General features: G+C 42.7%; 1 protein-coding gene across 3 annotated transcripts in view; it reads right to left on the bottom strand.

Moving 5' to 3' along the window:
• USP54 (ubiquitin specific peptidase 54) overlaps positions 1-17,054 on the bottom strand; it is a 121,226-nt gene that overhangs the window by 40,887 nt on the left and 63,285 nt on the right. For all 3 annotated transcript variants that reach the window (XM_025397487.1, XM_025397485.1, XM_025397486.1), the window contains 5 exons: positions 5,185-5,319; positions 2,316-2,429; positions 2,101-2,183; positions 931-1,036; positions 673-819 (listed from right to left, as the gene is read on the bottom strand). In XM_025397487.1, the coding sequence (XP_025253272.1) occupies positions 673-819; positions 931-1,036; positions 2,101-2,183; positions 2,316-2,429; positions 5,185-5,319 (585 nt within the window). The remainder of the gene's footprint in view (positions 1-672; positions 820-930; positions 1,037-2,100; positions 2,184-2,315; positions 2,430-5,184; positions 5,320-17,054) is intronic.

The following is a 17,054-nucleotide window of genomic DNA, read 5'->3' as shown; positions in this document are numbered from 1 at the left end:
ACCTCAACCTCCTGAGTAGCTAGGTCTACAGGTAGGTGCTGGTGAAAAATGGAGATTTTATTGTGCACAGCCTACTCAAGTAAGATTCCTTGGGAAGAAAACCTAAAATAAGATCCCAGAAAGTTCATTTATTCTCAATCATGGCTTAATGACATTAAAAAACAGTAACAAAGGCCCTCTTCAGTCACAAGATTATCCCAGACATTGGTTCCACACTGTGAATTTCATATTTTTGGGCGCAGGTCACCAACTTTTAACTTCTTCACCTACTATACCAGTTCTAGTCAGGAATGCCCCTCTTTGGACCTTACTGCCTCCCATGGTTGAATACCCTTCCCTACTCTATACTCATATAAACTAACAATAAATAGAACATACAATAACTCTTTGAATTACTGATTTATTTTTATCAGTAGCTAAGCTCTGCCTACCCTGTCTTTCAAGGCCAAGTCATCCCATTTCTTCTTAAAAAACCTTTGCCACCTATAAAAGGAGGTATATGAGCACATACCTGCATGCACGGGTATCTGTACACAAATAAACAAGTTTATCTGTCCAAAACATTATAATACTTGTCATCTAGGACATACCTGTTTGTCTAGTGCTCACTGCTCCTAAGCAATACTAAGACACAAGAACTCAAAGTGAGAGATAAAGGTAACTAACACTCACATCACCCAGCTTAAGGCAGGTTCCCAGGCTGTGGATAACATCTTCTGCTAAGTCTGAGTGGTCTGAGTCCCATACCAGCCCAATCGTGATAATCTGTGGAGCATTCATCAACACACGGCGAATCCTGATCCTCTCTCCACAGTTGCTCTGAAATACACATACAAGGCTAGTTCAACATGTTTCCCACTGGCTTTGCCTCAATCCCACTGATCGACGGTTCCCTTTCCCACTCCAAGCCCCACCCCTGATTTAACTCACTGGACAGTTCCGCAGATCCCCCATAGTGCTGGCATTCTGCAGCAGCTCACCAAACATGCTTGGTGAAGGTTTCTCTCGTCTTTCCAGCATACAAATAGCCTGATTGCTTCGAGATGGGGAATAGAAGGGGAATGATGATTTGTACTTAGTTACTGCTAAATCAAACATTAATGTAAATTCCTAACTCACACGTTTGACTTTCCTCCTCTGCCCACTATACCAAAGCCCCTGACCAGGCTCAGTGTCCCATAAACACAGTGAGTACCTCTACCTGGTACTCATAGAATCCCCACTCCTCCTCCCACTTCGCTTGCCAGTACTGAGCCTAAGAAATGGGGAGGGATGGGAGAGGAAAGGTGAACAAAAGTTATTTTTAAATTACTGTTCTGCATTCCTACAATATAGCACAGACTCAGCAATGAGGATATAAAACTATTTGTGTTTTTGGTGGTAGTGGTGGTGGTGGTGGTTTTTTTGGGACATGGTCTCGCTCTGTTACCCAGGCTGGAGTGCAGGGGCTCAATCTCAGCTCACTGAAACCTCTGCCTCCTGGGTTCAAGTAATTCTCATGCCTCAGCCTCCAGAATAGCTGGGATTACAGGCACATGCAACCACGCCTGGCTAATTTTTGACATTTTTAGTAGAGACAGGGTTTTGTCATGTTGGCCAGACTGGTCTCGAACTCTTGGCCTCAAGTGATCTGCCCACCTGGGCCTCCCAAAGTGCTAGGATTATAGGAATGAGCCACCATGCCCGGCCAGGATATAAAATTATTTGAATGTCTTCAATTAAAGTTCAATAGGCCAGGCACCGTGGCTCACGCCTGTAATCCCAGCACTTTGGGAGGCCAAGGCAGGTAGATTATTTGAGGTCAGGAGTTCAAGACCAAGCCTGACCAACGTGGTGAAACACCATCCTACTAAAAATACAAAAAAATTAGTGGGGTGTGTACTATTTGTGGAAATAGCTGGAAGTCTCAGCTACTTGGGAGGTGGAGGCAGGAGAATCACTTGAAACCGGGAGGCGGAGGTTGCAGTAAGCTGAGATTACGCCACTGCACTCCAGTCTGGGCGACAGAGTAAGACTCTGTCTCCAAAAAAAAAAAAAAAAAAATGTCCAATCAACTAGAGGAATGCCTAAAGGCACAACAGAAAATCTTGTAAGACTCACCAAAGGGAAGTGGTGGAGATATAATGTACCATCTGGATGAAAGGCAGCGGATCAGAAGTGGCACCACAGCTAGTACAAACACACTGGGCCAAAGAGAAAAAGGCAAAACCAAGCAACCATAGTCAGGAACTGTTTTGGCACCCATTTAACACCCCACATCCCAGGATAAAGTGTTCTTGAACAAAGGTCAAAAAAAAGATGGAGCTAGAGTTCACCTGCTCAAACAATGTCATTGCAAATTTCTGATGGGAAATGCAGTGTTGGGCAGTACATATATCCTCTTTGGTTTCATCAGCAATGTGGAAGTGAATTCTCATCAGGAGGTTTTCCTGACAGTGAAAGAACAAAAGCAGTACACCAACAATATTTAACAGACAAATACATAAATTGGTAAGCAGCTTACCCAGAGAAACAGCAACCTTTCTGGAAAGTAGGAATATTTTGATTTTTTTAACTTTTTAGTTTAAAATAATTATAAATTCATAGCGAATTTCAAAAATGTACAGGAGATCCCCCGTATCCTTCACCCAGCTTCCTCCAACAGTAACATCTTTGTTTTTCTTTTTTTTTTTTTTTGAGATGAGTCTCGCTCTGTCGTCCCAGCTGGAGTGTAGTGGCTCGATCTCAGCTCACTGCCAGCTCCGCCTCCCGGGTTCATGCCATTCCTCTGCCTCAGCCTCCCAAGTAGCTGGGACTACAGGCGCCCGCCACCACACCTGGTTAACTTTTTGTATTTTTAGTAGAGACGGGGTTTCACCGTGTTAGCCAGGATGGTCTCGATCTCCTGACTTCATGATCTGCCCGCCCCAGCCTTCCAATGTGCTGGGATTACAGGTGTGAGCCACCACGCCCGGCACATCTTTGATAACTATACCAGGAAACGGACATTGATAGAATCCAGACTTTATTCAGATTTCACCAGTTTTACATGCATTCATTTGTGTGTGAGTATGTATAGCTCTGTGCCATTTTATCAAGATATAGACCAGTTCCATCACAAGGCTCCCTCATGCTAGCCATTTAGAGCCTTACCTGTCCAAACCCAACCCTAACCTGTAGAAATCACTAATGTCTTCTCTCATCTCCATCATTTTATTTCAAGAACGTTATATAAATGGGATCATATACCACATAACCTTTTTTTTGAGACACAGTCTGGCTCTGTCGCCCGGGCAGGAGTGCAGTAGTGATCTCAGCTCACTGCAACCTCTACCTCCCAGGTTCAAGCGATTCTCGTGCCTCAGCCTCCTGAGTAGCTGGGATTACAGGTATGCACCACCATGTCTGGCTAAGTTTTTTTTTTTTGTTTTTTGTTTTGTTTTTTTTTTTTTTTTTTTGAGACGGAGTCTCGCGCTGTGTCACCCAGGCTGGAGTGCAGTGGCGCGATCTCGGCTCACTGCAAGCTCCGCCTCCCGGGTTCACGCCATTCTCCTGCCTCAGCCTCCGAGTAGCTGGGACTACAGGCGCCCGCCACCACGCCCGGCTAGTTTTTTGTATTTTTAGTAGAGACGGGGTTTCACCATGTTAGCCAGGATGGTCTCGATCTCCTGACCTTGTGATCCACCTGCCTCGGCCTCCCAAAGTGCTGGGATTACAGGCTTGAGCCACCGCGCCCGGCCAAGTTTTGTATTTTTAGTAGAGACAGCATTTCACCATGTTGACCAGGCTGTTCTCGAACTCCTGACCTCAAGTGATCCGCCCGCCTTGGCTTTCCAAAGTGCTGGGATTATAGGAGTGAGCCACCGCGCCCAGGCCAGCATATAATCTTTTGATATTGCATTTTACACTTAGCGTAATTCCCTTGAGATCTGTCCAAGTCGTGTAAATCAATAGTTTATTTTTATTTTTATAAAAATACTTAATGCTTTGTATTGCTACATAGTTCTTCACGGTACAGAAGTACTATCTTTTGTTTAGCCATCTACTCACTGAAGGACATTTGGGTTGTTTCCAGTTTTTTACTATTATGAATAACACTTCTATGAACATTCATAAACAGGTTTTGTTTTAATATAAGTTTTCGTTTCTGTGGGATACATGTCCAGGAATGTAACTGCTAGATCATATGGTACTTTACATGTCTAGCTTTTTAAGAAACTGCCAAACTGTTTTCCAGAGTAGCTATACCGCTTTACATTCCCACGAGTAATATATCAGTGATCCAGTTCCTCAGGAGCACCTCTGATTTGGGGCCACATTTTATCCTGTGATGAGATATATATCACTGTTAAATTTTCTTTTCTTTTTTTTTTTTTTTTTTTTTTTTTTTGAGACAGAGTCTCGCTGTGTCGCCCAGGCTGGAGTGCATTGGTGCAATCCAGGCTCACTACAACCTCCTCCTCCCAGGTTCAAGTGATTCTCTTGCCTCAGCCTCCCAAGTAGCTGGGACTATGGGCACCCACCACCATGCCTGGCTAATTTTTGTATTTTTAGTAGAGATGGGGTTTCACTATGTTGGCCAGGCTGGTCTTGAACTCCAGACCTTGAGATCCACCTGCCTTGGCCTCCCAAAGTGCTGGGATTACAGGTGTGAGCCACTGTGCCCAGCCTCAAATTTTCTAAATGGATGTACAGAGAGTCTTTTAAAGGCTGACGGATAGAACACAGAGTTCAGAAGAGTGAGGGGCACTGGGGGCAATGTAGCTATCTATCTAGCACATCACACTTATGCTAGGGACTCAGTTATTCCCTGATTAATTATCTTTAGAAATGGAGGAGCAGCATCAGTATCAGCATTACTTAGGAACCTGTTAGATACAGATATTCAGAGACCCCTCCACTAGGCCTACTGTATCAGAAGCTCTGGGGGTACAGCCCAGCAATTTGTATTTTAATGAGCCTTGGATCCTCTGAAGGTGAAAGCTGATATTTTATGCAATGACAAGCACAAAACCACCAGCCTAAAGGAAAAATAATAACACACTGCTATAATAAAGACATTTTAGATCCCTGAAAAATCAGAGAAACTCCTAGTTCTAACTAGAGATAACGACACAGTAAATTCCACCATAAAGTAGCCAGTCCCTGATGGAGACCATCAGCAGCCCCACCCCATATCAAAAAGGGTCAGAGGCCAGCACTTACAAAGCACTCTGCAGCATCATCCATAATTCCCAGCTGGAAACGTTGTTCATCCTGGAAAGTCTTTGCCAGAGCACTGCGGAGAGTGTCAGATGGAAGCACTTTTTCACTACTACACTGAAACTGGTTAAAGATTCCCTGTAGGAAGAGGTTAGACAAGAGAAAAAGTGCAATGCTGTTATTAAACTACTATACATCCTAGTCTGTCATGCTAGCATCTCCATGATGATAGCTATGAAACCAAATGTGCTTCCCATGGGTTGACATGCTTGCAGTTAGTAATTAAAAATAAAATCAAGAGTCAGAATGAAGGGCATGATCTGTGCTAATAAATATCCTCATTCCTTCATCTGAGTGTGATGCCAAGGACACATTAGGAGAAACCACTGTCATGAATTAATGTAATGCAGTTACCTCATTTCTTCTTCCTCTAATACAGACAGAAGTAGATGGGTTAGGTAAAAAAAGAAAAAATACATATAAACATATCAACAAATTATTTTCTGGGGGTTCATCCTATGAATCTTGACCCCCTTTCTTTTAAAATTTTCAGCTAATATAAAATTACCAAAAAGTACAAAGACTAATACAACAAAAATCTTTGAGTCTAATACCCAGAAATAAACATTCTATCATGTTTACTTTCATCTACAGATAATGCCAAAGTCCTGTTTAAGACTGCCCCACTCTCTACCAGCCACTCATATCATAAATTTGTTGTATAATCTTGTTTTTAATAGTTTTATATATATATCCCTAAATAATACATAGGATACTTTTGTGTAGATTTGTGGGTTTTTTGTTTAGTTGGTTTTTTGTGTGTGCTTTTGTTGTCTTTTTTTGAACAGGGTCTTGCTTTGTCACACAAGCTGGAGTGCAGTGGCATGAACATGGCTCACTGCAGCCTCAATCTCCTGAGTAAATGGGACTACAGGCATGCACCACACCACACACCGCTAACTTTTCAACTGTTTTGTAAGAGATGGGGTCTCACCATATTGTCCAGGCTGGTCTCAAACTCCTGGGCTCATGCAATCCTCTCACCTTGGCCTCTAAAAGTGCTGGGATTACAGACATGAGTCACTGCGCCCAGCCCTATTAGTATTAATAGGCTGAGGCAAGAGAATGACGTGAACCTGGGAGGCAGAGCTTGCAGTGAGCCGAGATTGCACCTCTGCACTCCAGCCTGGGCAACAGAGCAAGACTCCAATTCAAAAAAAAAATTGTTTTCTCATTCTGCCCTCTCACTAGCACCTTTCCTCCTCATACATACTGAATATCTACTCCTGCAGCAGCTCAAGAACAGATTACTGTGTAACCTGCTATTATGTTCCTACAAATGTCTCCATATGATGTGGGGGAGGCAGTGCCAGCAATACATATTTAGTATTCTTTAATTAGCTGTGAGGGAAATCTGTTATAATTACTCCACATTATTTTGGCTCAACTTAGAAATTTATATACAAGTCCATTATAAGGTCAAGGAAAGGCAGGGCAGGGCCTTCCATAATTTGTTACTGGAAGGGGAAGAATGTCTATTAGTAACCTCTTAAACTAGACCAAAAGGAATGATCTAGGTCCACAGTTAAATAATTGGATATGTGTCCAGTGACCCATGGGATTTTGAACCTTTGGAGAAATAAGGAGAAACAAAGGAAAAGGAAGGGGGGGAAAGCAGTGACTGCTTTTACAAATTGCATAGTGGCCTGATGACATCATGATTTGTTGAAAGGTCAACCCAGCTTGGCAAAACTTAGTGACCACTATTACATCCCAGCCTGTTGCTCTTCTCAATTGTTACTGGTAAGAAATTACTGCTGACATAGGCTCTATTGCAGAACAAACGATGGATGAGGTTTGGTCCTTTGTTCAAAATCCAAAATTGTTTCCAAAACAAACCAATAGGAAATTATTTCCAGGATAGTTCTATACAAATCTGAAATTTATAAACTCCGGCCCCTTTAGTCTTCTTCAACTGGATTTCCTCAAGAATTAAGCCCTAATACTCTAGGGCCTTAACTGTTCCTAACGAAATAGCAACTCTCCTATGCGTAGCACTAGCTATATGCCATCTTGGAGAGAATTAAGAAAATAGTCACTCTAATCACTTTCTGTGTTCTGTGGTTCTCAGATGACCCTGTTTGAGAAAAGTCAGGACTCTACTCAGAGATGGTATGGTGTAATAGTTAACAGACTGGATTCTGGAGCTAAAATGGGTTCAAAATCTCAACCCTGATACTTCAGCTATATGATCTTGGGTAAGTTATTTAACTTCTTTAGGCCTCAGTTTCTCTTTTAAAAGAGAGTTTAATAACAGCATTTACACCAGCCTGACCAATATGGTGAAATCCCATCTCTACTAAAAATGCAAAAATTAGCCAGGTGTTGTGGTGAGTACCTGTAGTCCCAGTTACTCGGGAGGCTGAGACAGGAGAACTGCTTGAACCTAGGGGGCGGAGGTTGCAGTGAGCCGAGATCGTGCCACTGCACTCCAGCCTGGGCGATAGAGCAAGACTCCGTCTCAAAAAAAAAAGAAAAAAAGAAAAAACAGTATTTACTGCCTAGGGTTATTTGAGGATTAAATGAGTACACACACACACACACACACACACATATATATAAGATATATATCAGCCAGGCGTGGTGGCCCACACCTGTGATCCCAGCACTTTGGGAGGCTAAGTCGGGAGGATTACCTAAGGTCAGGAATTCGAGATCAGCTTGGCCAGTATTGTGAAATTCTATCTCTACTAAAAATGCAAAAATTAGCCAGGTGTGGTGGCAATCACCTGTAATCCCAGCTACTCGGGAGGCTGAAGCGGGAGGCTGAAGCAGGAGGCTGCAGTGAACTGAGATCACTTGTACTCCAGCCTGGGTGATAAAGCGAGACTGAGACTCCGTCTCAGGAAAAAAAACAAACAAAAAAGGATATAGGCCGGGCGCAGTGGCTCAAGCCTGTAAACCCAGCACTTTGGGAGGCCAAGACAGGCGAATCACGAGGTCAGGAGATCGAGACCATCCTGGCGAACACGGTGAAACCCCGTCTCTACCAAAAAATACAAAAACTAGCCAGGCGAGGTGGCGGGCGCCTGTAGTCCCAGCTACTCGGGAGGCTGAGGCAGGAGAACGGCGTAAATCCGGGAGGCGGAGCTTGCAGTGAGCTGAGATCCGGCCACTGCACTCCAGCCTGGATGACAAAGCCAGACTCCGTCTCAAAAAAAAAAAAAAAAAAAGGATATAAATGTATATATCTTAGACTAATCCTTGTCAGTGTGATAAATGCTAAATGTTAGGTATTATTATTATTATTCTATTTAGGAGTCATTTCAGGTTGCTAAAGAGACTGTCTGTCACTGTCCTATGCTGAAAGAAGGGATCTGAGTCAGATGCTTCTACCTTGAGCTACTTCCTCAGTCGCTGAGATCTGAGTAGGAAGAACTACACTTTTTCCTATTCTCTATTCTGTTTCTCCCATTCAAAGGAGGCATATTTCCCATGACCTAGATAACAAGGGTTTTAGTACAGAAAGGGAAAGGTCTTAAGGTCAGAGCTCTAACTGCACCCAGAGCGGGTCTGTAACAATAGATCTGGCTCCTCAGTTCAGTGGTATCAACGTCTCTATGATATAATCTTTTCTCACCTCTTAATTACAGGCAGCCTTCCTCATACACACTGAGAATCTGAATGCATTCAGAATGGCCTCTGACTACATCTTCTTTATTCTCTTATTTTAATTATTGTTGTCAGTCTTGCTCTGCTATTGTTAGGAAGAAGCAAGTGTATTAGGGGTAAAGCTGACTGAGCCCGCCCAGCATGCATCTGTGGAGCTCTGGAAGAAGCTGTAGCACAAAGCCCCTCTGTTAGAGCAGCACACTAACCTCTGTGTGTCCCTCTCACATGAGCACAGGGACTGGAATGGGCCTCCTCCCGTTCTCTTTTTCACCCTCCTCCCACCTTTCCCAGAGGGAGATCCTGTTCACACCAAAGAAAGCCAAGAACATTTAGTTCAGCAGTAAGAACAGGTGGCAGCACCAATAAGGAACAAAAACTGGTATTCTTCCAATTGCTGAGTTCTATGACAGGCAGGGAGAAAGGGCAGGAAGAAACAAAACCCAAGAATCACTTTTCCTGTGGGGTCCCTGATGGTTCCATTTCAACAAGTAGAGAAAATCCACCTTGGAGTTTCTCTCTGCTCTTCTTCACAGGGTGAAACCAAAGAGGTCTTCCTTTTCATTCTCAGGAAAAGGCAAATCACTTTTTGTCTGTTAACTAGTTTCTTGGATGCAGTACAAAAGCAACAAGACTTTAATGACTAAAAGCAGGTGCTTCCCCACCCACCTCTCTTGATTAAGCAGCAAACAATTCTATCCACATAAGCACATAATTATTTGGATTAGTAAAAGCCATGTAAGTAAGAAAGAAGTGCCATAAAAACAGAAAGTCTTTGTGCTTCGGCATCTACAAATGCAGCTGTTGCTTAAGTATTTTTTCCCCTAAAACAGACTCTTGTCTTTAAGTGGGAAACAGCTGTTTTTTTCTCTCTCAGGATTTCCTAGTCTTATATCTAAAAGAAGTCATGAGTAAAGAAGGTGAGGATTAAGGAGAAAGGTTGTCACTAATTGTGGTGCTTTTTGAGCTCAAGGTCTTTGGAAAGTGCTCCAGTAGGCAGCCCACTTCATCCCTGCAATACCTTCTGCAAAGATGTGACAAACTTTACACCCTGCCATTAACTCTTTTCTTAGGGTTTCTCTTCTCGATCTGAACTTCCCAAATCACTCATCATTTTGGCTCTCATAATCACTACTTTCGCTACATCTCCAGGGAATCACAGAACTTAATTGGCCAGTCTGGCTTCTTTGTAAACACTACCCTCTGTAAGTAAGTTAAGGGAGCTAGTCCTTGAGGATCACTGACTACTGGAAAAGAGAACGTTCACTTGGTTTTGTGTATTCAAAAGAATGTTGAAAGTTGTCTTTCAAGAGGGGAGAAACATTTTACCCTTTTGGCACCCAAAAATAACACAGGATTTTAACATTTTATTGTAGAACACTTCAAACATACAAGGGTAGACAGAAGAGCTAAATCAACTCCTTTTATTTATCATTCAACTTCAACAATTATCAACCTGTGGCCAATCTTATTTCATCTATACCACCCACCCACTTACTCTCAGATCATTGTGTAACAAGTGCCAAACATTTTTCATTTATAAATATTTCAAAATATATCTCTAAAAAATAAAAACGTTTTCTCTGAAACATAACCATAAGGCTGGGCACTGTGGCTCACGCCTATAATCCCAGCACTTTGGGAGGATGGCTTAAAGCCAGGAGTTTGAGACCAGCCTGGGCAACAAGGCAAGACCTTGTTTCTACAAAAAAAAAAAAAAAAAAAAATTAACTGGGTGCAGTGGCATACACCTGTAGTCTCAGCTACATAGTTGGCTGAGGTGGGAAGATCGTTTAAGCCCAAGAGTACCAGGCTACAGTGAGCTATAATTGTACCACTTCACTTCAGCCTGGGTGACAGAGCAAGACCCTCTCTCAATAAATAAATAAACAAACAACCATAATATCATTATCACACCCCAAAAGGTATTAATGCCTTAATATCATCACATATGTAATTTTTTTTTTTTTTTTTTTGAGACGGAGTCTCGCTCTGCCACCCAGGCTGGAGTGCAGTGGCCGGATCTCAGCTCACTGCAAGCTCCGCCTCCCGGGTTCACGCCATTCTCCTGTCTCAGCCTCCCGAGTAGTTGGGACTACAGGCGCCCGCCACCGCGCCCGGCTAGTTTTTTGTATTTTTTAGTAGAGACGGGGTTTCACCGTGTTCGCCAGGATGGTCTCGATCTCCTGACCTCGTGATCCGCCCGTCTCGGCCTCCCAAAGTGCTGGGATTACAGGCTTGAGCCACCGCGCCCGGCCCACATATGTAATTTAATACAAACTCTTGATCTAACTTTGGGGAAGGCAGAGAAGAGCTGGCTAGTTTCTCCCTTGGGATTCTCTAACCATATATCTACCTTCTGGACTCTGATTAGAAAAGCACCTACATATCCTTTACCAGTCCCTTTAAATTAAAGTCAATTATCAATACCATATCATCTCATAACTTTAAGACTTTATTTGCATTCTGTTCATAACAATATTTGGGACTTGCAATGGTGAGGTTAAAGACAATCATAAACTACATATCACACTCATGCCTGCTACCACCTATGCAAACTAGAGGCAACTCACATATGCACAAAGACAAGAGACACAGATAAGCAGGAACACCAAGACTTCAAGACAATGAACAGAGACAGAGATGGGCCAAATTCACCAGAGAATGGTATTGCTTTTAGTGAGAAACAATAAGCTAATGTCGAGGTTTTATATAATATAATAGTCAATTTACTAATTTTTGCCAAGATCAAAACTGCAAGACTCTTACAAATTACCAACAGTATTCAAATCAAATTTTGAGAATCAATACATAACCACTTACCCCTCAGGAAAAACTGAATGGGGAGACCCTTCTCGATAAGCACAAGGTTTTGAGATTGTCTAAACTGTAGGATCTGCCATAAATTCTGGCAAGGAAAGAATCATGATGATTCACTATATATTTCCTTGCAGTCGTACCCCTTCTATTTGAATATCATATACAATTCTGAATTCCAAATTTTAAAAAAAGATGAAGGATTCATTTTATACTATTCAAGTTTTGCCAATGGATAAATTAGTTGAGAATATTTAAATTACGGCCAGGCGCGGTGGCTCAAGCCTGTAATCCCAGCACTTTGGGAGGCCGAGACGGGCGGATCACGAGGTCAGGAGATCGAGACCATCCTGGCGAACACGGTGAAACCCCGTCTCTACTAAAAAGTACAAAAAAACTAGCCGGGCGAGGTGGCGGGCACCTGTAGTCCCAGCTACTCGGGAGGCTGAGGCAGGAGAATGGCATAAACCCGGGAGGCAGAGCTTGCAGTGAGCCGAGATCCGGTCACTGCACTCCAGCCTGGGCGACAGAGCGAGACTCCGTCTCAAGAAAAAAAAAAAAAAAAAAAAAGAATATTTAAATTACTCACAGCCTAATAGGAACTTAAAACTAAGGGAAGGACGATCAAAGGACCATACAAATATGATCATATTCATACATAGGTGATCAAAACAATGAAGTTAAACTCAAGCAGATGATATTTGGATTAGACATAAGGACATACTTCCCTATGTGAGAGCTGTTTATTACCAGCTAAAATTTCTGGGGAATACACTAGAAATCTAATTTCCTGGTTTAAAGAATCAGTCCAGAATAATGAGTTTTCTCTTCTCTGATAGTGGCTGTGACTAAAGAACAATGAAGAACCTTCCATTTCTACAATCTGCAAAAGAAAGGAATGGATTAATAATGAACAATGAGTAATTTTTTTTTTCTTTTTTTTTTTTTTGAGAGAGTCTCGCTCTGTCACCCAGGCAACAATCGTGCAGTGGCACCACCTTGGTTCGCCGCAACCTCCGCCTCCCAGGTTCAAGCAATTCTCTGCCTCAGCCTCCCAAGTAGCTAGGATTACAGGCACCCGCCACCAAGCCTGGCTAATTTTTGTATTTTTAGTAAAGACGGGGTTTCACCATCTTGGCGAGGCTAGTCTTGAACTCCTGACCTCGTGATCCACCCGCCTCGGCCTCCCAAAGCACTGGGATTACATGCATGAGCCACCGCGCCCGGGCTGAGTAATTTCTTACATCATTTTATTCTCTGTGCTTATGCTTCAGTACACAACAGAGAAACAGGCATAAGGTATAACTTGAAAAACACTAGAGATTTATTCCTTGAATTCTCAAATTTCCCCCAATCAACAAGTGGACTACAAGCAGAACACATACCTTCCTGTCGCATAAGAACAGTCTAACTGCTCTCCACATACAGACATTACAGGATACCTTATATACAAAATTCTGCTTCCTCCCCACCCACCCCCTGCCAGCACCATTCCCAGGCTTTTATGCCTTATACTAGCATACTTAAAAGAAAAATCACTAATTGAGAAGATTTGTTTAATTTAATCAATCAATGCACATTCTGCTTTGCCTATAACAAAAAACACTCTGTCCTACATCCTGGCACTGCAAAGCCTCTAGTACAATCCCTGGAAGAGCAAAATCTTTGTGGCACACTAAATACAGAGGACGGATTTCCTCTACTGAACAGAGATAAATAAATAAGCCAACACCAAAGTCAAGTCATACCCTGGGGGCCAGGGGTGTAAAAGTAGATTCACTGTGAATAATAAATAAGACCACTGGGCTATAGGCATAACAGTAATTTAGGTTAGAAAAAATATTTTAGTGACATGAGATAGAAAAAATGTGGGGCTTTTGAGGGGACAGGGTAATTAGCACACAAACTTCTTCAAATTTTCTTTTTTTTTTTGAGATGGAGTCTCACTCTGTCACCCAGGCAGGAAGTGCAGTGGCACAATCTTGCTCACTGCAACCACCACCTGCCAGGTTCAAGTGATTCTCCTGCCTCAGCCTCCCAAGTAGCTGGGACTATAGGTGCCTGCTACCACACCTGGCTAATTTTTTTTTTTTTTAAAGACGGAGTCTCTCTCTGTCGCCAGGCTAGAGTGCAATGGCGCGATCTCAGCTCACTGCAACTTCCACCTCCCAGGTTCAAGCGATTCTGCTGCCTCAGCCTCCCGAGTAGCTGGGACTACAGGCGCATGGTACCACACCTGGCTAATTTTTGTATTTTTAGTCGAGACACGGTTTCACCATGTTGGCCAGGCTGGTCTCGAACTCCTGACCTCAGGTGATCCACCCACCTTGGCCTCCAAAAGTGCTGGAATTATAGGCATGAGGAAGTTTTATTCTCAAAAGGAGAATAAATGGGTTACTTATCAAATAAATGGGTTCAGTGACTAACCACTTCAAGACCAGCTCAAGAAGGATTTAAAAAGCCATTATTCTTTTTTTTTTTTTTTTTTTTTTGAGATGGAGTCTTGCTCTGTTGCCCAGGCTGGAGTGCAGTGGCTAGATCTCGGCTCACTTGCAACCTCGCCTCCAGGGTTCAAGTGATTCTCCCATCTCAGCCTCCCGAGTAGCTGGGACTACAGGGAAGCACCGCCATGCCCAGTTGATTTTTGTCTTTTTAGTACAGATGGGGTTTCACCATATTGGCCAGGATGGTCTCGATCTCTTGATCTCATGATCCGCCTGCTTCGGCCTCCCAAAGTGCTGGGATTATAGGCGTGAGTCACTGTGCCCGGTCTTCAATTTTTAAGTCAGAATTGACAGGCATCATGGTTCAAAGTAAGCAGAATGACACACTGACACAAAACATTTTCAATGAAAGGCATAATTAGTAACTTGCATGCAAGATTTTGAGGCTGAATTTACTGTAGGGACTTAGTATCATGTAACACAGAAAAAACCCAGTACATTTTACAGAACCAAAAGAAATGGATCATAAATACCATGTACAAATCAAAGCAATTATAAATACTGGAACAATTGTATACAGGCATGGGATTGTATTATAGTACACATTATAGTATACAATACTATACAAATGTATACAATACAAAAAGGGAAAGTTGGCTAGCCTCTGATTCATCTAGAAACATGTTAGTGTTTCCTTTTGTCCTTAACAGTGGTTCCTAGAGTGAATAATTATGCTCCAAATAAAAGAAATCTGACTTTACACAATTGGCAAGTCCTTATAAAGCTGACTCGTGAACAACTCAGTGGTTAGGGGAACTGACCCCATATAGTTGAAAATTTGTGTATAAATTTTGACATCCCAAAAACTTAACTACTAATAGCCTACTGTTGACTGGAAGCCTTACCGATAATATAAATACTTGATTATATAGACTACTATCTACATGTTAGGCATTTGTGACATAACTTTTTCTTAATTATTTTGATAATTCCAGGCTACGTGGTTTGTGAGTTTTTTCAAATTGTCACAAATCTCAAAAAAATTTACAATGTATCTATTGAAAAACAATATAAATGGACCCACACAGTTCAAACTCGTGTTGCTCAAGGGTCAACTGTATTTCAAATTGAGAAAGTTTGGAGTTTCCTGTTTTGGGGGAAAAAAACTACAAAACAAAAATTTTACAACCAGGCGTGGTGGCTCATGCCTGTAATCTCAGCACTTTGGGAGGCCAAGGCAGGTGGATCACCTGAGGTTGGGAGCTCAAGACCAGCCTGGCCAACACGGTGAAACCCTGACTCTACTAAAAATATAAAAAATTAGTAGGCCGGGCGCGGTGGCTCACACCTGTAATACCAGCACTTTGGGAGGCCAAGGCAGGTGGATCACCTGAGGTCAGGAGTTCAAGACCAGCCTGATCAACATGGAGAAACCCCCACCTCTACTAAAAAGACAAAATTAGCCAGGCATGGTGGCACATGCCTGTAATCCCAGCTACTAGAGAGGCTGAAGCAGGAGAATCACTTGAACCTGGGAGGTGGAGGTTGAGATGAGCCTAGATCGCGCCATTGCACTCTAGCTTGGGCAATAATAACAAAACTCCGTCTCAAAAAAAAAAAAACAAAAAAATAGATGGGCGTGGTGGCAGGCACCTGTAATCCCAGCTAGTCGGGAGGTGGAGGCAAGAGAATCACTTGAACCTGGGAGGCGGAGATTGCAGTGAGTCCAGATCATACCACTGCACTCCAGCCTGGGTGACAGAGCCAGACTCCATCTCAAAAAAAAAAAAAAAGTATTTTACATATCAACTTCACATTAGAGAATGCAAACAGGGCCGGGCATGGTGACTCACATCTGTAATCCCAGCAGTTTGGGAGGCCGAGGCGGGCAGATCGCTTGAGGTTAGGGGTTCGAGACCAGCTTAGCCAACATCGTGAAATCCCATCCCTACTAAAAATATATACAAAAATTAGCCACCACCTACTGGAGAGGCAGAGGCAGGAGAATCACTTGAACCTGGGAGGTGGAGGTTGTAGTGAGCTGAGATCACACGACTGCACTCCAGCCTGGGTGACAAAGTGACTCCATTTAAAAAAAAAAAAAAAAAGAGGGAATGCAAACAGATCATAGTCAGCCAAAAGGATTTCTTATTAGCGTCACCAAACATCCCTCTAATACTGAAATAGGAAGCAGTGAAAAAATGGGATTTCAGCATATAAAATTATACCCACACTGGAAATACCACAAGGTAACATGTAACTTAACCACAGAATGCCAGATAAATGTTTTGCTGACAGAATCCCAGGTCTGCCTTCTTCTTTCACCAGGTCTTTTCCATCATCACTCTAGCCTCACCCACAATAAACACATATTTTACTCTTCCCTTACCAAATGAGAAAGGCCTACTAAAAAAAGTGAGACCAAAAGTTACGGATGAAAACCTCTTTCCATCAAATAGGACAAGAGTGAGAAAGATCATAAAAGAAAGGAAGAAAAACAGAAGGCAACTACCAAAAACTCCATAACTATTTAATAAAATCCAAGAAGGCCAGGTACAGTGGCTCACGCCTGTAATCCCAGCACTTTGGAAGGCCAAGATGGGCAGATCACAAGGTCAGGAGTTTGAGACCAGCCTGGCCAATATGGTGAAACCCCGTCTCTAATAAAAAAAATACAAAAATCAGCCAGGTGTGGTGGCAGGTGCCTGTAATCCCAGTTACTCAGGAGGCTGAAGCAGGATAATTGCTTGAACCCTGGAGGCAGAGGTTGCAGTGAGCCGAGATCACGCCACTGCACTCCAGCCTGGGCGACAGAGCAAGACTCTGTCACCAAAAAAAAAAAAAAAAAAAAATCCAAGAACTACCAAAAGATTATATCAACCCAGAAAACCCAGAAAAGTAGAGTGTTAATAGTATGGTCCAAGCACTGTACTAGGCACTGTG

The sequence above is a fragment of the Theropithecus gelada genome, chromosome 9 (genome assembly GCF_003255815.1).
Source record: "Theropithecus gelada isolate Dixy chromosome 9, Tgel_1.0, whole genome shotgun sequence".
Classification (NCBI taxonomy): domain Eukaryota; kingdom Metazoa; phylum Chordata; class Mammalia; order Primates; family Cercopithecidae; genus Theropithecus; species Theropithecus gelada.
The sequence above is the reverse complement of the archived record's forward strand: the minus strand, read 5'-3'. Positions and strand labels throughout refer to the sequence as shown.